Here is a 22,026-nt window from a genome sequence, read left to right on the forward strand (position 1 = left end):
TCACTCCAGCCACAGTCCGTCAAGCTCTTAACCTACCTGAACATTCCAATTACATCACACATGGCGATGCAAATCTAAGAGCCATGATGACTGACTTGGGCTACTATGATTCTCTGGACAAATTAGGTCAATTGAAGCGTCCTGGACTCAGGAAGGAATGGAGTTTCTTCTTCGACTGCATAACCAGAGCCTTCCAGAAGAAATCTACCAACTGGGATGCAATACCCATGGATATGCTGCAAATTGGGTATTCTCTGATCTATTCTACTAATTTCGATTATGGTAGATTAGTTATTAGAAATATTGGTGAAAGAATGCATGAAAGTCGTCAAGTTGTCTATTTTTCACGCTTTTGCCAATTATTGTTCAATGCATCTGTTGGAGAGGTAGCATTTGATGATGAGATCAGACCTTTTAAGCTGCATAAAAGGGCTTTCAAAGATCTCATCTCTAAAGATGAAAAGAGGCCAGTTCTCAGGCCATTACAAGTTCCAGCTCAAATTAGAGATAGACTGAACATGCTTCCAGCTAATCAACAATCTCCAGTCTCTTCTCAAGCAGCTAGGACACCTGCATCCAAGTCCAAGAGGGCTGCAAAGTCTGATGCAGCCCCCTCCACTGCCAAAAGAACAAGAACCTCTGTTGCTACACATGTTCTGAAATCAAACTCTGATGAGCAGACAAACACTGATGAGCCAGTAAAATCTGAGGCTCATTTAAACTCTGAGGCTCAAGTAAACTCTGAGCCCCAAGCAAACTCTGAGATTCCAGTAAACACTGAAGCTGCTTCTCCTCCAAAGCAGAAAAGAAGGAGGCTTGTTGCAGCATATGAATATGATGATTTGGAACCTACTCCTGCAACAACCACTGAACCTGTTCAAACTAGTCCTAAATCAAAGCCAGCCAGATTCAAAAGAAGGGCTCACAAGCCTGCAAGGACAAAGGTACCCATCACAGAGATAACAGATTTCACTCTTGAGGAAGAGCAAGCACCATCTACCACACTACCAGAACCTTCTCAAGCTCTGATGGTCCTTCCTCTTCAGGCTGTTCCAATCTCTGATGGTGCTACAGCATCTACTACATCCTCTGCAGTAGATGAAGAAATAAATTGTGATGAACCAATTCCATCTGAAGCTGGAGCAAAAATGTCTGATCCTCAAACTCCATTATCTGATCATGGCCACTCCACTTCAATTCCTCATTCTCCAATGAAAATTCCTGAGGATGCCATTGTTCATGATACAGCTCCAGAAAACTACAAGTCTGATGTAGTTGATGAATCTGACAAAGTAGCTTTGGAAGCTCTGCAGTCTCTTGCTAAGGCTGGTGAAGAGCCTAGCAAATCACAGTCTAAAACTCAAGACACTGTTGAGAAAATTGCTGATCCTGCATCTGATAATGATGAGGATGATGAAAGTTCAGATGATGACAATGATGACAATGATAATGAAGTTCCTCAGTCACATCTACAACAAAAGTGGGAGTCCACCAGCCAGTATAATGCCAGGCTACAAACTCTGACTACAGACTCTGAGCCACTTCCCAGGGATCTTCAGGTTGATCCACCAAATGAAGTCTGGGATAAACTCTGGCTGAGCCACCAACATTCTCTGGAGCCAGCAAAAGCTGAAGATTTTCTATCTATGGCAGAGAATAAAATTTCAAACTCTGATGTTATGTCAAGCCTCAAAGGCACAATTCTCTATCTGAAGACATTTCATCCTGCTCATGCCCAGACATCTAAATCAATAGATGGTCTAAGAACAGAAGTGGCTAATATCAAGGAGACAAATGACATGGAAAAGAAAAGGACTCTGTTACCTCTGAAAGAAAATGTACAGAAGCTGGTGACTGCGAATGAATCTCTGGACAAGAGGATGACCATGATTGAATCAACTCAAGAAAGGATGTCCAAGCAGCTTGCAGCCATCCAATCTTCACTTTCTCTGATCACATCAATACTGATTCCTGATGAGGATGATGTCAAAAAGGGGGAGAGAGTAGCTAAAGTCAAATGCAAGTCTACTACTCAAACTCTGAAGAGAAAGAAGAAGGATGATGATGATGATGATGTTGATGATTTCACAAAGCACAAAAGATTTCAATCAGGGACTGGTGGAAGAGTTTCAAACTCTGACAGTCAGAAACAGTCTAAGCAAAGCACAAAGTCTGCTCCAACACATAATTTCACATCTGGATCTAAGCAAAGACCAGTGACTGGATCAGACAAACCCATGACTGATGAAGAGCTTGCTAGATTGATTTTTGAACAAGAAAATCCAGAAGCCAATTTGGATTTGGAGTTGATTGCTGCAGAAGAAGAAGAACTAAAGAAGGAACATACTGAAGCAATACAGTCAGGAAAAATCCAGAAGCCTGCAAAATCAACTGCCAAACCAAAGGAAAAGGGGATACTGATTAAGGAAGCCACTATTGCTGATCAGAGTTTGTCTGTCAAAAAGATATACTCTGAGGATGAGTATACATCTAAAGGCAAAAGCAAAGTGGATGAACATCTTGAGAGAGGATTCACTCTGAAGAAATCTACAACCTCTGACAAAGATCAAGTTGTAAAGGAAAAGAAATCAGAAGCTGCAATCTCTGACAAAGCTCATGTTGCAGAACCTCAAAAAGAAAGATTAACCTCTGACATAGCTCAAGTTAATAAGGATGCAAATAAAGACACAACCTCTGACAAAGCTCAAGCTGTGTTCAAACCAACAACTACTCCATTAGCTGGATTTGCAAAGCCTAGTCTGATGACTGAGATAAGCTTTGAAAAGGGACTAATTCAACCAATCTCTCATCGTAAAGCAGAAAGAGATAAAGGAGGGCTGGGATCCAAATATGAAAAATTTGATCAGAGTATAGGATCAAGACCAGATGACCCCTCATCTCTATGTGCTCCCAAGACTGGAGCTTTACAAGAAAAAATGGACAAATTAGATTCAGTCCAGTTGGTGAAGAATGACAGAGGAGATAATATTCTTATCTACTTCATGTCTGATGGAACAGTGTTTAGAGTACTTGAAGCAGATCTCTATGCTAAACACTGGGAGGAATTGAGATATGTATCACACATGTTTCAAGTGAAAAACAAGTCATGTCAACACATCTCCAACCTGCTTAAAGATCAAATCAGAAGAAAAATGGGTATTACAGGAAACAAAAATGCTGGACCTTTTATTCCAAAATACTTCAACAGTCAAGGACAGCTGGTTGAGATGAAGAAAAATTCAGCCAAAATGGAGACAGTAGCTGGAGTCAGTGCTCTGAGTTTCAATGAAGAATCTGACAAAGGCCACATTATGCTGAATAAAGACATGAAGAAGAACAAGATCTATGATCTCAGAGCTGCAATTTATCAAACTGGAGTTTCAAATCCAGAACTAAGAGATGTAAAGAGACAGATGGTAGCAGCTCTTGAAGAAGCAGAAAAACAACTCCTCAGAGGATACTTAAAGACTGCTCATGGTGTCTATGAAGTTAGGGAGTAAAGTTTCTGTAAGTTTTAAAAGTTTTCTGTTATATAGTTAAACTCTGTTGCATTTGACTTAACTGTTTTGACATCATCAATTATCTGTTAACTTGCACATAACTTATTTATGCACAAGTTGGGGGAGATTGTTAGATATAATTGATGATTACTAATGTTCTTAAAGTTTGTTTTAGAACAGGAATCATCAGAGTTTAATCTGGAAGCTGATCAGAATTTAGTAAAGTCTGACAGAGTTTGATAAAGTCTGATCAGAGTTTACATAGTCAAGACTCGTCAGAGTTTACACGTGGAAAGAGCTCAGAAGCGGATATACTTCAAGGAAGGATAGAAGCGGAGGAGTGATTTACTGGCTATGGAAACTAAACAGAAAACTGGAGCAATCTTTGATTGATAGAATACATAGCTGATTTATAGGATATCAAATCAGAGATTGATTTTGTAACTGTGTCTATATAAACACAGATTAGGGTTACTCTAGAAGAGTTGAGTTATCGAGCACATTGTTAAGAACCCTAGCAGCTCTTAGTGATACAATATAAATCACTGAGAGAGTTTTTGTAACCATCAAAGCTTTGTGAATATAACAGTTTACTACTTTCAATCTCTCATATTGTCATACTGTGTTACAGATTGTGATCACTATATCATATTATATAGTGAGTTAATAGGACCTAACATATTAAATTAAAATAACACTGGTGACAAATTTTTCAAGCATTCAATTGTGGTGGACGTACCAATGCGTACATAATCATCAACTGCATCTGCTCCAACTCCATATGGCAACATACGTATAGCCGCCGTGCATTTTTTTAAAGGTGATGGGACCTTTCCTCTGAATGCATCAACCCTTTGCTGAAAATATGGATCAAAATTTGAAACAACATCCACAATTCGGAGGAACACGTGTCTTCCCATTCGAAACCGTCGTCGGAATGTATCTAGAGGGTATTCTAGATTCTGAGCAAAATAATCTTTTACCAAACGTTTTCACGAACATAGCCCATTCAGGATAGATTCCATCTGTTAGATAGTACCCCATGTTATAGTTGTTACCATTATTATTGTAATTTACCTCAGGAACACAAACTTCTAGTACATCATCAAATATTGGTGACCGGCCTTAACATATTTATGTCGTTATTTGAACCAGCAACTTCGAAAAATGCATGCCATATCCATAGGTCCGACGAGGCAACAACCTCAAGAAATATTGTTGGAACACCTTTATCACCACTCATTAACATCCCTTTCCGTGCTTTAGGGCAATTTTTCCACTTCCAATGCATGCAATCAATACTACCCATCATTCCGGGAAAAAAGCGAACCTCTCCCATTTTTTGGAGACGTACATCATTTGAGTTTGGCTTTCGCAAATATTCACTCTCAAAAATTAAAATAACATTTGTTACAAATTTTTTCAAGCATTCAATTGTGGTGGACGTACCAATGCGTACATAATCATCAACTGCATCTGCTCCAACTCCATATGGCAACATACGTATGGCCGCTGTGCATTTTTTTAAAGGTGATAGGCCCTTTCCTCCGAATGCATCAACCTGTTCGGTGAAATCTACACGCAAGCGCACGTGATCACAAGTAATATATTAAGTTCGTTCCCACAGAGACTGGTGAATTAAGAATACGCACCTATGCAACAATGTATGATCAATTTTCACTGCTAAGACAATTAACAAGGATTGGTTTCTTTTATACTAATAATTAAAATTACTAATCAAATTCAGAATAGGAAAACACATGGGATTTTAACTTCATTATCGAATTCATCTAGAATTGAAATTACTGATTAACATGCGACTGTTGATCCTAATCAGACAACACGAAAGTAATACATGCCAACTCTCGTTGCACACATATCATACCAATCAAAATCCACAATTAAGACAGAAATCTCATGGACACCAACAAAGCTCAGACCCTATATCTCTATAGCGGTAGTGTAAGCAGAGAGGTTTAAAAACAAGTCATCTATCGTGACTACACAGGGTGATAAAAATAGTTCAAGTCTATCACAAATTATGTTTCATTCACATAATCCTATGTTTACATGGCAAAGTTCTAAATTCAATCATCCACTCTCGCTTCAGAAAGAATTAACAAACAACTTAGAAGTTAGCTACGCTCCTAAGAAGAATAAGCACGGCTCATGCAAAGAAATCAACGTACGTCACAAGATCAAGTAATTAATATTCGTTACTAGATTACATCGATAAATCCATTAGAATCCCATGAAGGCGGTTAGTTCATAATCGAACTAATCGACATCATGGGTTCTAATGAAAACATGATAAATAAAAGACAAGAATTGAATGGAATAAAAATGCTTGAATTAATAATAATAAGGATCACACGTTACAGATTTGATGTTCACGATCTCGCTCGAAACTGTCACTTCCTCGCAAAGAACGATCCAATACAACTGATAATGTGCTTCGATAAAAATTAAACTATATTATTGTTCTCTCTACTAAAACTACTTCTATACGGCTAGGGTTTTACACACGAGAAAGTAAAATACATTGACCAAGTCAACCGGGCCTCGACCGCTGCGAAAATCCATCAGAAAAGCTGTAAAAATCGGCCCGGGGAAGTTCTGCTGGGCGCGGCCGCGCTAAACTAGCGCAGGCGCGCTAGTTGCAGCAGTCTGTAGCGCGGGCGCGCTAGAAGTTAGCGCGGGCGCGCTACTGTCTGTCCTGGCAGCTTCGTTTCTTCGTTTCTCGCTCGTTCTCGCGTGCATGTCCTTCCTCGCTTCTAGTACCACTTCCGTAGGTGATCACGGTTGCATTTAGCACATGCAACAAGCCCTTTAAACCCCTAGATAGCTCTAGTGGACGAGTGTGTTCTCGTGAGGGTTTGTAGAAGATATACCCACAAAATCCCAAGTCGTGATGAATCCACAATCCTCTATTCTTGCAAATAATGCACCAAAACCAACCTAAAATGATAGAAAATCACTTCATCACCTCAACTCGTGACCTGCACAGAAAAACAATAAAAACATATCAAAAGACACTAAACACTTGAGTACAACCAACCAATTTAAGTGGAAATGAAGGCCTATAAGTGTGTATAAATACCACTTATCACACCCCCAAACTTAAACTGATGCTTGTCCTCAAGCGTCAACGACACTAACAATAATACAATGCAATGCATGAATGCAACTACGTGATGAATGAGTAAACTATGAAGTAATTGCCTTGCCAATTTTTATACCTCAGATTGTGCTAATGTTCTCGAAATTCATCTCTCTCGCTACTAAGTCAATTACTCCTCTATTTACAAGTGTGGAGTGCCAGTGTGTGCAAGCATGCTCTTTTATTGAGACAAGATAAAAACTACTACTCCCACAGAATCCCCATCAAGAATCGTAAAAGTTTAAAACTAACACCCCGTCACTTAAGTCCTACTAAAAGCCAAGGTCCCAAAGAATGTCCACACCCTTCTATTTTATTCACTATATATTTTTTTTTCTTTTTCTATTGGTGATTAATTGCTTGGTCTAAGGTCAGAGCGCTTCGCAGTGTAAATGCGTTACGAACACCAAAAGACTTCACACACCAATTATTCACTTTATTCTAGTGGTTTATTTAACCGTGCAATGGTTGAGATCCCTAAAGATTTATGCACTAGTACCCATGTAGCGAGCATTGGGTCAACAATCCCAAACCACGAAGGGCTTTAGGTTGTTAGGCACAAAGTCCCCTCAGACTTAATTACTCGAGTACTAATGAGCTCAACCTAGTTAATTCTACCACTTATTTTTTTCTAGTGAATTTATTTACTACTATTTTTTTTCTTTTTCTTTTCTTTTTTTTTTCTATTTAGAAAGGCATATCTACCCCTCAGTTCCCCCAAACTTAAGATTTACAGACCTAAGCTGAAGGATGCTCAATTCAATCCTAGAATTCATGGAAATTCGTCTAAATCCTATCTCAAGAACATATGTGAAGTACAATTTCCAACACAAGCAATTTCCAAGTACTAACCTAGCATTGCAATTGAAACTACTAATCAAGAATTACGCACATAACTCATCATAGGCAATTAACTTGGCTTAACTTCATAATTCATGCAAATGCTCGTGATACTAACTACGACAATTACCACTAAACATGTAAAATAATAAAAAAATGAGAAAACTAGGAAGAAAACGTGAGAAAATAAAAAAAACGTGAGAAATAATCAAAGATAAAATAAAATAAATGTGAACTACATGAACTAACTAACACATGCAATAAAATATATAATATATGCTCTTCCTTAGATTACCACCCCCAAACTTAAAATTTTCAATGTCCCCATTGAAAGTGATAAAAAGGCTAGAGCACCCACATACCTACTCGGAATCCGAGTCCTCCCCCTCCTCTGCTGGAGGTGAATCAGGTGGAGGATACTGCATCCCCGCTCCGAATACTGGCCACTGAATTGTGACCCCCTGTGCCTGAAAAGCACTACCTAGAGCCTGTGTCAAATCAAAAGCAAACCTATGGTGGATGTCATGCATGGTGTCCATCCGTCTCGCTAATCGGCGATAATGAACATCTCCCATCGGTTCGGAGCTCCTCTCCGTCTGAGAAGTACCAGCTCCAGAAGCTCTAGTCTGCTCCCTCCTAACAAATGCTGGACGTCCCCCTGGCATCTCATCATATAAGTACCCGAGGCCTCGAGGGTGGGGAACTCCTCCATCCCACTCTGTCATCCGACTGATCGCCGAATGATCAATAGGTGTCGCCGGCAACTGTAATTGCTCGTTGGCTGGCCAACGAACACCACTCGATCGACAGAGCTTCGTCACAATTGTGCCATATGGAATGTCACTAGTGGTTCCTCCCTGTAAGAACCTCAGAATCCCCTGATGAATAACATGTCCCAGATCAATATACTTGCCCGAGACAATCCCAAAGAGCAGAATAGCTCTATCCACTGTCACCTCATGCCCATGTGAAGATGGCATGATGTTAGCACAGATGAAGGCGTTCCACGCCTTCGCATACCGGTTCAACGCGGCTGCAGGAAAAGAAACATGTGCCGGCAAAGGAGGTGCAGTCATCTTCCAAGTCGTGTCCGGCACACACATGTCATACACCAACCGCTCAAAATCTATCGGATCATCATCAAACCGGCGTTTGGCACGCCCGATCCTCTCCACAACCCAATCTTCTTCATTACGGCGCTTGGCACGCCCCCCAATAACTCTACGGATCGCCTCCGCACTATAATCAACACGGATTCCCCGCACCACCGTGAATCCATCGCGATTCTCCTTGGCATTAGCATAAAACTCTCGAATAATAGCCAAGGGAACCGCCTCCGGAGCCTCGCAAAAAGACTCCCAACCCCGTTCTTGAATCATGTTCAAGAGCTCACCATCTTCCGCCGTGGGTAAGAATCCTCTCTCCTTAACTATCGACTTATTCATAAGCCGTTGAAATTCGGTTCGTGCACCATCGGAAGTGAACTCAACCTCACCCATCGAGGAAGAATCGCTAGATGTAGGGGCTTGGGTGCTCGGTCCTTGTGATCTTCGGGCTCTTTTGGGTGCCATTGGTAGAGATTTAGAGTTGCAGGAGGTTTATGTGTAGTGGGTTTGAGAGATTGGATGAAGGTTGTGTATATGGATGTGTATATATAATTAGGGTTTAGAGAATTATAATGGGATTTGGAGATGGGTTTTGTGTTTATATAAGTATTGGAGAGCTGAGTTAGGGTTTTATGGGATGTATTTCGGGCTAGGCATGCAAAATTAGGACTGTGGGCTTTTAAAAACGAAAAGAAAATATTTTTGGGAGAAAAATCGCCAATCCCGGCAGTCAGTAGCGCGGCCGCGCTAAGTGTAGCGCGGGCGCGCTGTGCAACTTAGCGCGGGCGCGCTGGACACTAGCGCGGGCGCGCTAGTGTCTGACACCGGGGGTTGATTTTTCTCGATTTTTGTGTTTTTGAGGTTTACAATGGTACAATGTGGTTCCAATGCGTGGGTTGCCTCCCACGAAGCGCTTGTTTAACGTCGTTAGCTCGACGTGAAGTCCAGAATTAGTCCGATTCTGATGAAGTATCCTGTGGAGGATACCTCGTTCCATAACCAAACGAATCCCAAGTAACATTAACATCTAATGCCAAGAATGCTTCAGCAAGAGAGTCCGTTAATATATCAGCAAAGCGACCAATTCGTTCTTCCACCGCATCAATACGCCGGATTATCCTTCGGTACTGTACTTCATTCAATGTTGAATCAGCAGGTGATTGAATTACAGATTGGCTACTCGCACTGCTAGAGAGTAGAGGACAAGTGTCTCCACATGCATTAGGAATTGAGTTTGAGTGAGCTCTAATTCTGTGCCAGTTAGTCATCTGAATTTCCTGAGTGACTTCGACCGCTTCATCATTCTCTGATTCTTCCTCTTTTGGAATTTTCCACTTTAGGTCTCTGTGCTCAGCAGCAGCCAGGTTCTCTATCAGTTCGTAAGCATCCTCGAAGCTTTTGCTCCACAAGTTTCCTCCAGCTGCCACGTCTAACTCTGCTCTACATTGATCATTAAGACCCCTGTAGAAATAATGAATTGCCATTCCAGGAGGCATGCCATCTTCATTGAGATTTTCGAGAATCTTCTTGAATCGGTCCCAAGCTAGACAAAGATATTCTCCCGAGAATTGAGAGAATTTACCTTCGGTGTTTTTGATAGCTGATACTTTAATTAGAGGATAAAACATTGTACAGAATATTTTCTCCAACTTGTTCCAGCTATTAGTAGTGCTTGCCGAGAGAGAGATAAACCACGATCGTGCTATATCACGTAGCGTGAACGGAAAGAGTCTCAGCTTCACCAGATCCTTAGGTCCGATATTGAAATCCAATGCAGTAATAAATTCCTCGAAATTCCTTAGATGCAGGTTTGGGTCCTCGAGAACAGACCCCCCAAATTGAATAGTATCTTGCAGCTTGAGAATGATTGATGGCTTGATGCGAATACCACTGGCTGATATCGCTGGCTCAATTGTGTCAGCCTGATTATCATTGATTTTCAACCGAGAAAATTCACGTGACGCCTCTCCAACTGCTGTCCTAGCATAATCCATTGTTTCAGAATCAGAAGAAAAAGATGAATCCATTGCTTTCTTACGGGTTTGAGAACTCGTTAGTATAAACGCGATCCAAGTACCTGAAATAAAGAAAAGAAGAAAAGTGAGAAGAGAATAGAATCCTAGTCAGTGAATTTTAATGCACACTGATGACAAGTACATAAACTAATTAATTAACACCGAGTCCCCGGCAGCGGCGCCAAAAACTTGTTCGGTGAAATCTACACGCAAGCGCACGTGATCACAAGTAATATATTAAGTTCGTTCCCACAGAGACTGGTGAATTAAGAATACGCACCTATGCAACAATGTATGATCAATTTTCACTGCTAAGACAATTAACAAGGATTGGTTTCTTTTATACTAATAATTAAAATTACTAATCAAATTCAGAATAGGAAAACACATGGGATTCTAACTTCATTATCGAATTCATCTAGAATTGAAATTACTGATTAACATGCGACTGTTGATCCTAATCAGACAACACGAAAGTAATACATGCCAACTCTCGTTGCACACATATCATACCAATCAAAATCCACAATTAAGACAGAAATCTCATGGACACCAACAAAGCTCAGACCCTATATCTCTATAGCGGTAGTGTAAGCAGAGAGGTTTAAAAACAAGTCATCTATCGTGACTACACAGGGTGATAAAAATAGTTCAAGTCTATCACAAATTATGTTTCATTCACATAATCCTATGTTTACATGGCAAAGTTCTAAATTCAATCATCCACTCTCGCTTCAGAAAGAATTAACAAACAACTTAGAAGTTAGCTACGCTCCTAAGAAGAATAAGCACGGCTCATGCAAAGAAATCAACGTACATCACAAGATCAAGTAATTAATATTCGTTACTAGATTACATCGATAAATCCATTAGAATCCCATGAAGGCGGTTAGTTCATAATCGAACTAATCGACATCATGGGTTCTAATGAAAACATGATAAATAAAAGACAAGAATTGAATGGAATAAAAATGCTTGAATTAATAATAATAAGGATCACACGTTACAGATTTGATGTTCACGATCTCGCTCGAAACTGTCACTTCCTCGCAAAGAACGATCCAATACAACTGATAATGTGCTTCGATAAAAATTAAACTATATTATTGTTCTCTCTACTAAAACTACTTCTATACGGCTAGGGTTTTACACACGAGAAAGTAAAATACATTGACCAAGTCAACCGGGCCTCGACCGCTGCGAAAATCCATCAGAAAAGCTGTAAAAATCGGCCCGGGGAAGTTCTGCTGGGCGCGGCCGCGCTAAACTAGCGCAGGCGCGCTAGTTGCAGCAGTCTGTAGCGCGGGCGCGCTAGAAGTTAGCGCGGGCGCGCTACTGTCTGTCCTGGCAGCTTCGTTTCTTCGTTTCTCGCTCGTTCTCGCGTGCATGTCCTTCCTCGCTTCTAGTACCACTTCCGTAGGTGATCACGGTTGCATTTAGCACATGCAACAAGCCCTTTAAACCCCTAGATAGCTCTAGTGGATGAGTGTGTTCTCGTGAGGGTTTGTAGAAGATATACCCACAAAATCCCAAGTCGTGATGAATCCACAATTCTCTATTCTTGCAAATAATGCACCAAAACCAACCTAAAATGATAGAAAATCACTTCATCACCTCAACTCGTGACCTGCACAGAAAAACAATAAAAACATATCAAAAGACACTAAACACTTGAGTACAACCAACCAATTTAAGTGGAAATGAAGGCCTATAAGTGTGTATAAATACCACTTATCACAACCCTTTGCTGAAAATATGGATCAAAATTTGAAAGAGCATCCACGATTCGGAGGAACACGTGTCTTCCCATTCGAAACCGTCGTCGGAATGTATCTAGAGGGCATACTGGATATTGAGCAAAATAATCTCTCACCATACGTTCATGACCCGCTTCACGGTCTCTGCATATCACTCGTTTAGTCGTGCTTGACGAGCCTTCTCCATAGATTACGTTGAATAGCTCGAGGCGACGATCCTCCAGTGAATTATCAAAGAAAAACTTTTCAATAAATTCTTTAGACACATCAGAGTTCTCATCCATAGTATATATTTTTTTATTGTATTCTGAATGAGGAAAATGAGTTACAGACTATCACAAAGAACAAACATGTTATATAGGAGATAAAAGGAATAAAAGGCAACGCCTAGTTCCAACTAAAAATAAACAAGAATTACATTCCAACGGCTAGATCCAAATAGAAACAAACAAACAACTAGCTTCCAAGAGCTTATTCCAAACAGAATCAAACAAACAACTAGTTTCCAATAACTAATTCCAAATAATAGTAAACAAACAACTAGTTTCCAACGACAAGTTCCAACCGCATCTTGACTTGACTTCCTCAATCATTTTGGCATGAATCTCTCGTTGAGCCTCATTCACTATACTAGTATCAAGCATAAGAAGTTGCATATCTGATTCATTTTCTTTCCTAGCCTCCTCTTTTTTCTTAAGTTCATTGAACTCTGCCATTAGATCTAATCTCATGCATGTACTAGGTTTTATTTTCTTCATACTTTTTTTTCTTAAGATCATTAAACTCTGCCTATCCTTTCACCTTCCTCTTAGCTGCTTTTGTACCCTTAGGACGAACCGGTGATTCAACAACATTCTCATCTGTTGGTGTTTCATTCATCGATGATGAGTAGTTGCCGGTATCACTTAATTTAGTTCTCTTTGCACTTCCAGTGCTTGTCTCTATAGGCTGTCTCCACTTAGGATGTCTCTTTAGATCATTCCAATACTTGTCAAAATAAGACTTATTATTGTATATAGTTTTATGGAAACCATGAGCTGCCGCAATTATGTTGTCGAAATTTGTACCACTTCCCATTTTTCAGACAGCTTCCTCATAACATGCTCCATATCGCTGAGCCCCTTCATTTATTTGTTGCCACCTTTTTTTGATAGCTATTACCTCTCTTTTGATAAGACCAAGATTACTTTCTTCACAATAGTTCTGAATTCGATCCCAAATTGCTTCACCTTTTTGATCCGTCCCGATCAAGGGATCAATCGACACATTCAACCATGAGCTAATTAAGAGTTTATCTTCAGTCCCAAGTCCACTGGGATGCACCTCCTCGTGGGTCATCGAATTCATTGACATCATCGTTTAGATCAATAATATTCGTAGTATCAAAAAAAAGAATTTTGTGATTGTGGAGAACCTTGATTATTGGTAGGGGTTTGCTAAGTACCTAAATTTGGATGTGAAAATTTTGAACCGTATGAAAATTGTAAATTATTAGCATGGGGTAAAAAGGATTAGGAAATGGGAATTGAGAAATTGGCATTTGAGGATTATAACACGAATTTTATGGGTTGGAAAATTGAGAATTATCGATATTTGTATGTTGGGGAAACTTAAAATAAGGATTCGGAAATGGATACGGAAATTGGGTGTTCGAAGATTGAGAATTCGGATTTGTATTTTGAGGATTTGAAGATGGATATTGATGGGGATTCATTTTTCTCTAGAAATAAATTATCATAAAAATAAAATGAGAAGTGTAAAAATTTTATGTGTGAATTTTTTTTATATTTAGAGTACAAAATCTGAACGTTTAATATATAACGTTCACCTGCTTTTTTTTTCAGAACGGTAATTTAACCGTTGGTTGAAAGTGCATGATTTGTAAAAAGAATAATAAAATAATATAAAGCTGCTGGAAATGGCAGAGCTGGTCAAGCCCTTTAACCTGGGCCTGCCCAGTTTTTCTTTTTCTCTCCAGCGCGTGTAAAGCTTCCCGGTCTGTGTCTCTCTCTTCCAGCTGGCCAGTTAGGCTGTGCGCAACACTTGCTCTAAGACCATCCCCAATGGAGGTCCATTTTATGCCTCGATCTACAGGAAAAGGATCCGGCCACTAAAAAAGAGATCATTTAGCACTGCATGAACTAAAAAAAAACTGGGCAGTCCCTCCATAGTGGGATCGTCCCCACCTTTTGCTTTTTAATATTTAATTATTACTTTATATCTTATAATAGTGAACAAACAACATGAGACTATGACTATGGTAGTATATGCTTTTAAGTTTTTTACAACGTTAATATATAACATAAACTTTTTATAACGTAAACTTACAAACGGTCATATTTTTCATCTATAAATACACAATTCACATAACTTATTTTTTCATAATCTTTACTTCTTCCAAAAATTTAGATTTTTTTTCTATAAAAAAATGAATCCAAATAATCCTCCACCTTCAAATTCTCAAAATTCAAACCCACAATTTCCATACCCATATCAAAATTCATATTATATTTTCCAAACCCGCAAAATTATAATTATAATTCTCAAAATCCAAATTCTCATTACCAATTTTCACATTCTCAAAATTCTCAATTTCCATTTTCAAATCCTCAAAATTCTCCATACCAATTCTGGTTTCCGCCATATTCAAATCCACAATTTGAAACCCAACAAACACCCAACAATAGTCAAAATTCTCCACATTCGCAAACTCCGGTCTTTGGTAACCCAAATTTTATTGATCTAAATGATGATTGGGTTGAATGTCTCAATTGATCCGTTGGTCGATACTGATCAAAAAGCTGAAGCATTTTGGGAATAAATTCATCAATATTGTGAAGAAGATAATCCTGGTGTTATTAAGAGAGGAGTTGTGGCTATGAAAGAATGATGGAGCCGAATAAATGATGGCGCTCAGAAATTTGGAGCGTGTTATGAAAAAGCAATGAAGATAGTTGGGAGCAGATCAAACTTGGATACTATATCCGAGAAAGCTCATGCACTACATTTGGCCATATATAAAAAGAAGTCTAACTTTGACAAGCACTGGTTTGAGCTTTGTAGACAACCCAAGTGGAGAACTCCTTCAACTACCGAAAGTTCAAAAAGAACTAAATTAAGAAATTACTCATCTTCGGGAAATAATGACACCCCAACAAATGAGAATGTTGGTGAATCTCCAATTCGTCCTAAAGGTACAGAAGAAGCAAAAAGGAAGGGAAAATAGAAGGCAAAACGGTAGAAGCAGATGGAGAATATGAAGAATTACGAGGTAATGCATGTCGAAAATTGAACCTGGTGCAAGAATTAAATGAGATTCGACAAAAAGAGGTTGAGGCAAAGTAAACTGAGATGAATTTACAAGTTATTTTGGCCGATACTACCAAAATGACTGTTGCTCAGCGGATGGCTCATTCAAAAATGCTTGAGAAAATTCTGGCAAGGATCTAGTGTTTGTCTATATTTCTTTGTAATCTAACTGTTGGAAGCTAGTGTTTGTCTTTATTTCTTTGTGATCTAGCCGTTGGAAGCTAGTGTTCGTCTTTATTTCTTTGTAATCTAGCCGTTGGAAGCTAGTGTTGGTCTTTATTTCTTTGTAATCTAGCCGTTGGAAGCTAGTGTTCGTCTTTATTTCTTTGTAATCTAGCCGTTGGAAGCTAGTGTTCATCTTTATTTCTTTGTAATCTAACCGTTGAAAGCTAGTGTTTGTCTTAGAATATATTCCCTTTTACCTTCTATATAAACTACTTGTCTGAATTCATTTAGTTCACATTCATATGAATCCAAACCCTCACTTTCTTATGGATCAAACACCCACACCAGATAGTCTAACCGAAGAATTTATTCAAGAGTTCTGCTACGATGATACTGAAGAACATCGTATTCTTGAACTCTATCGTCAAAGGCATGGACAAAGCTCAAGATCCATGCCTAGAAATGGTATATTCATAGATTGTGAAGCAGGTCATCAACGTCTGGTGAATGATTATTTCTAACCGAATCCAGTATATTCTGAGCAAATATTGCGACGAAGATTTCGTATGGGAAGACATGTTTTTCTTCGTATTGTGGATGCTCTTTCAAATTTTGATCCATACTTTCAACAAAAGGTCGATGCAGTGGGAAGAAAGGGTTTATCACCTTTACAGAAATGTACTGCTGCAATGCATATGTTGGCTTACGGAATATCTGCAGATGTTGGTGACGACTACGTTCGTATTGGAGAAACTACTACGATTGAATGCTAAAAAATGTTTGTCTCTAATGTCATTATGATATTTGGGGATGAATACTTACGAAAGCCGAACTCTAATAACGTCGAATGTCTATTACAGATGGGTGACGCTCGAGGCTTTTCTGGTATGATGGGGAGTATTGATTGCATCCACTGGCAATGGAAAAATTGTCCAAAAGCATGGAAGGGACAATTCAAGAGTGGTCACAAAGAAGTTGCAACAATTATACTAGAAGCGGTTGCTTCATCTGATCTATGGATATGGCATGTATTTTTTGGAGTTGCTGGATCAAACAATGACATAAATGTTTTCGACCGGTCACCAATATTTGATGATGTGCTACAAGGTCATGCTCCAGAGGAAAATTATACTATCAATGGAAATAATTATAATATGGGCTAACTTAACCGATGGAATATATCCTGAATGACAACATTTGTTCAAACAATTCCACATCCTCAAGGTGAGAAGAGAAAATTATTTTCAAAATATCAAGAAAGCCAAGGAAAAGACGCTGAACGAGCGTTTGGTGTGTCACAATCCCGTTTCGCAATTGTTCATGGTCCTGCACGCTTTTGGGACAAAGCATATCTTGGTAGAATTATCAGAGCATTCATCATAATACATAATATGATTGTTGAAGACGAGAGGGATACATAGGCCACTCAATTTGGTCCTCTACCAATTTATGATGATGCAACAAATTGTTTATCACAACCAAATTTAGGGGAAGAACCTCCGATCCAGTATGAATCGTATATTCAGAGTAGTATACAAATGCGTGATAAACGGACACATCGCCAACTACAAAATGATTTGATTGAACATATCACCCAGTTCTATAATAATAAAAAATTCTTCATATCGTAATATTTTAAATTTAATGCTTTCTCATATGATGTTTTTATTGTAATTTTCCTTTTAATGAATTGTCTTTTTTAATAATATGATGTATTTTAATTATAAAATATGTCTCTTATTCTAAAATAACTTTTACAAATTTTAATCACTGTAATTTAATTATTACATTTTTAGCATTATTTAATTAAACTGTAACTAATTAGAGAATATCACTTTGTTATACAAATTATAATATAAAAATAAGGAATGGGTCCTACAAAATGGGTTTCACCACTGGAGGGGATTGGCCAATTTTTTGCGGGGGTCATTTTAGTCTGACTTGGCTTGCTGTGGGTCCTTCTAACAGTGCAAAATGGGACTCTGCATTGTTAATGCTCTAAGAGCAGCAGTAACGGAGGGTCATTTAGCGTCTTGGGACGCGCAAACTTGCTTGGCTGTATAAAAGTGACCCTGGACGACCTTGGATGAATAAGAAAGAAGTGGTCCAATGTCACTTCGGCGTCTCCGGCCACTTTGGCTTTCTTTAGTTTTTTTATAAACAAATCATGTCAAAAGCTTCTCTACACACTGAGTAGTACAGTTTTAAATTAAAATGTATACGTTATGTTACCATTATTAATATTAACCTTGTAATAATAACGTATATATTAACGGTAAAATTTTTCTCCTATAAATACCAATCCCCAAGCCCCTATCATTTACCTTCTCTAATTCTTAAAAAAAATATTAGCAAAAGATGAATCCAAATAATGCCCAATCTTCAAACGAAAATCCAAATCCTCAAAATCTGAACCCCCAATTTCCATATCCATATCCAAATTCATATTTTCCAAACCCACAAAATTTTACTTTTAATTCATAAAATCCGAATTCTCAATACCAATTTCCACATTCTCAAAACTCTCAATTTCCATTTTCATATCCTCCAAGTTTTCCATATCAAATTCCTTTTCCTCCATTTTCAAATCCACAATTTGAAACACAACAAACACCTATCAATATACAAAATTCTCCGGAAACACAAGTCCCGGCCTTTGATCATGAAAATATTATCGATTTAAATGATGATTGTGAAGAAGCCGAAGAGACACGAGAAACAGTTGGTCAGTGGAAGTGGGTTGAAGATAAACTCTTAATAAGTGCATGGTTGAATATGTCATACGATCCACTAATCGGTACTGATCAAAAAGCCGACGCATTTTGGGATCGAATTCATCAATATTGTGAAGAAGATAATCCTGGTGTCATTAAGAGAGGAGTTATGGCAATGAAAAAAAGGTGGCAACGAATAAATGAAGGTGCTCAGAAATTTGGATCGTGTCATGATGAGGCTCAACGAATAGTCGAGAGCGGTTCAAACTTGGACTACATAAGTGAGAAAGCTCATACACTTCATTTAAAATATTACAAGAAGAAGTCTAACTTTGACAATCATTGGTGTGAGCTTCGTAGACAACCCAAGTGGAAAACTCCTACAACTAGTGCAAGTTGTAAAAGAACTAAATCAAGTAGTTCTGGAGCTTACTCATAGGAGGGAAATAATGATACACCAACATCTGATGAATTTGAACCGATTCGTCCTAGAGGTACAAAAGCAGCTAAAAGGAAAAGAAAGGGCAAGGCAACAGCTGCCGAAGTTGAAGAATATGAAGCTTTTGAAGCTAATGAAGCTAATGACTTGAGGAAAATGACTATAATGAAAACCATGAATGAGATTCGTCAAAAAGACATTGAGACTCGACAAAGGGAGCTTGAGGCGGAGCAAGCTGAAATGGATTTGCAAGTCATTTTGGCAGATACTGGAAAAATGAATGAAGCTCAAAGGAAGGCTCATGCAAAATTGCTTGAGAAAATTATGGCAGTTCCATGAGAATCGTTAATTTTTTTATTGTAACATTTAAAATTTAATGTTTTCTTGGGTACTGTTTTTTATCCATGATTTTTAATAATATGATGCGTTTTAATTATTGGGACATGAATTTTAATTTAATAGTATTTTTAATATTTTTAATTACTTTAATTTAATTATTACAATTTTAACATTAATAAAATAAATTTAAAATCAAATTATAAAATCATATACTAAAAACAAATAATAATAGTAATAATAATATTAGAGACCCACAAAATTGAAAAAGTGGCCTTGGCATTGGATGGCTCGGGTTCAGTTTTTCACGAGGCTACCTTCAGCTCAAGTGTCACCTTCGTGTCAGTGGGGAGCAGGGGAAGTGACCCCTGCACTGTGCATGCTCTTAAAGAAGCAGCTTCAATGGGAGCCCAACTCCTTCCTCGAGACTCGTGAAAAGGCTTGGCTAACATTTATCTTTTGTTTTACCATTGTATGAACAAACTCAGAAATGGCTAAGCCTCCATGGTGGCAGAACCGGTTACTTAGAGCAAGTGCAGCGGGAGCCCAAGTCGGTGATGTGGCAGAGAGAGAGTGAGTTAGGCAGGGGACATGGGCTGGAGTGGAAACAAGAAAGTTGGTCAGGCCTGGCTACTTGGGCTTGGCCAACTCTTGTATCTTGATTGATTTTTCATTTTTTTATTATATTTCCTCTTTCCTGTTTCCTCTTTCCTCTATCACAAACTTAACTTTACTTTGCTTCCTGTGGATGTCTGCATGTACAGAACGTTAATATTAACGTTATAATTCTGAAAAAATAGTAAACCGTTGTAAATTTCATTAACGGATATAATTTTGGCACTATAAATATGTAAATTTCATGTTTCTTTTTTAAATTAAATTGATCTTGTAATGTTTTGCTTTTAAAATATGTTTTGTAATGTTTTAAATTCAATTGTTCTTGTAATGTTTTTTCTTTTAAAATATGTAATGCATTTTAATCATAAATCGTGTTTTATTTTTAATTTTGTTTAGATTTAAAATCTTAAGTTTTTAATTATTTAAATCATTTTAATAAAAATAAAGAGACAAATATTTATCATATTGCTAATTAAATAAAATATTAATATGCTTACTAAGATGCATGTTGCGCACAATAAAATATAAAAAAGAATGTGTAAAGATGGCCTACACAAAACCAAGAGTTGGGCTTTGCATTGTAGTAAAGCGGCCAACTTTTTTGTTCAACCCAGAGCTGCTTATGTGGCACGCAAATGTCAGAGGACTTGGGCTATGCGGTGCACATGCTCTTTAAGTGCCACACACTAGGACTAGTTTTGTGAAACAAACCCATTATATAGTTTTATATTCCCAGCTAATAGGTTCTGATCCCTGTTGTATTAGAACATGAAGCTGGTCCCTGTTTGAGGGTTATAGATTTCGTAGTTTGTAGTAATATAGTTCACATCAGACCCATAGCCTGTCCACTCGGTCTACTGGATCCCGATCCCGACACAAAAGCGAGCCTGCAGAATCTGATCACAACGTCCCCCCGCTAGATAAAAGTAGATAAAAGATGTTGAGCATCTCCAAGAGTCTCTTAGTTGGCTACTAAATATAATATAAACAATGTGGCTCTTAGTAATTTAGTACAAATTTAAGTGCGTAAACTCCAACAATGTTCTCTAAATATCTTCTCTATTTCATATTTTATTTATATGGGGCTCCACTATAAAACAAAAAAAAGAGGGAAAGATGGAGGTGAATTGGAGTGAAGAAATTTTTTATTGTGCAAAATTAAGTTAAGAACCATGTGGTGGCTCTTAACTTTGAGGAGAGAGGAGAGAGAAATAATAGGCTCTTAGTGATTTAAGGAGCCACTAACAGTCTCTTGGAGCAATTATTTTCCTCATCCTCCTCAAATCTCAAGTTAAGAGCCTAAATGAAGAGTCTCTTAGAGATGCTCTAAGAGCAAGTCCAACAGTGTCCTAGTTGGAGCCCTAAATATAATATAAAAAATTATGTCCTAGTAGTTTAGGACATATTCTACCAACTTCAACTCCAACAATGTGCCTTATTTTCACTATATGTTTAATATTTTATTATTAAAAGTTCACTTTCATCATTAAAACATAATATTAAGTAGAGAGAGAAAAAGAGTGTTGGTAGTAATTTATTATAAAATATGAGATAGGGTAATGAGAGAGTGTGCATCAGAAATAGCGCTTGAAGGGGTTGTCCTAATGATATAAGACTAGAACATTGTTGGAGCTAACTTTTTTTATCAAATGCCTTAAATTTTAAGTTAGGACATGATATAAGGCTTCTCTACTTGTACTTACTCTTATACTCCCCCCGTCTCAATTTATAGGTCCATTTTAGAATAAACACACATATTAAGAAAAAAGTTGGTTAGATAGAATCTTATCTCATGTATCATTAATTAGTGCATTGATAAGTGAGAATATTGTTGAGTTTCAAAAGAATCACAATAAATATAGGGATTTAGTGCATTGAGAAATGAGAATAATGTTGAGTTTCAAAAAAATCACAATTAATATGTAGATAAATTTGTATTGAAAGAAGAGAGGGACAAGTATTTTGGGACAATTTTTTTTTCCAAACTGGACCTATAAATTGATACGGAGGGAGTACTAATAAACCCCAGACCATCTATATTTTCCACGATTCCTAGATGTGAATACA

At 38.0% G+C, this 22,026-nt stretch overlaps 1 protein-coding gene and 2 pseudogenes across 1 annotated transcript; 2 read left to right on the top strand and 1 right to left on the bottom strand.

Annotated features, from left to right (window-relative positions):
- Positions 1–4,186: 4,186 nt before the first annotated feature.
- LOC108225818 (uncharacterized) lies at positions 4,187–13,094 on the bottom strand (annotated as a pseudogene).
- A 2,228-nt stretch (positions 13,095–15,322) lies between these two features.
- LOC108225819 (uncharacterized) lies at positions 15,323–17,273 on the top strand (annotated as a pseudogene).
- Positions 17,274–18,627: 1,354 nt separating this feature from the next.
- Positions 18,628–19,344, top strand: LOC108225820 (glutathione S-transferase T3-like). The gene is made up of 2 exons (XM_017400775.1): positions 18,628–18,957; positions 19,006–19,344. Exons 1-2 carry the CDS (start codon positions 18,628–18,630, stop codon positions 19,342–19,344), a joined length of 669 nt encoding a protein of 222 aa, XP_017256264.1.
- Positions 19,345–22,026: the final 2,682 nt, after the last annotated feature.

This window comes from Daucus carota, chromosome 6, assembly GCF_001625215.2.
Source record: "Daucus carota subsp. sativus chromosome 6, DH1 v3.0, whole genome shotgun sequence".
NCBI classification, from domain to species: Eukaryota; Viridiplantae; Streptophyta; class Magnoliopsida; order Apiales; family Apiaceae; genus Daucus; species Daucus carota.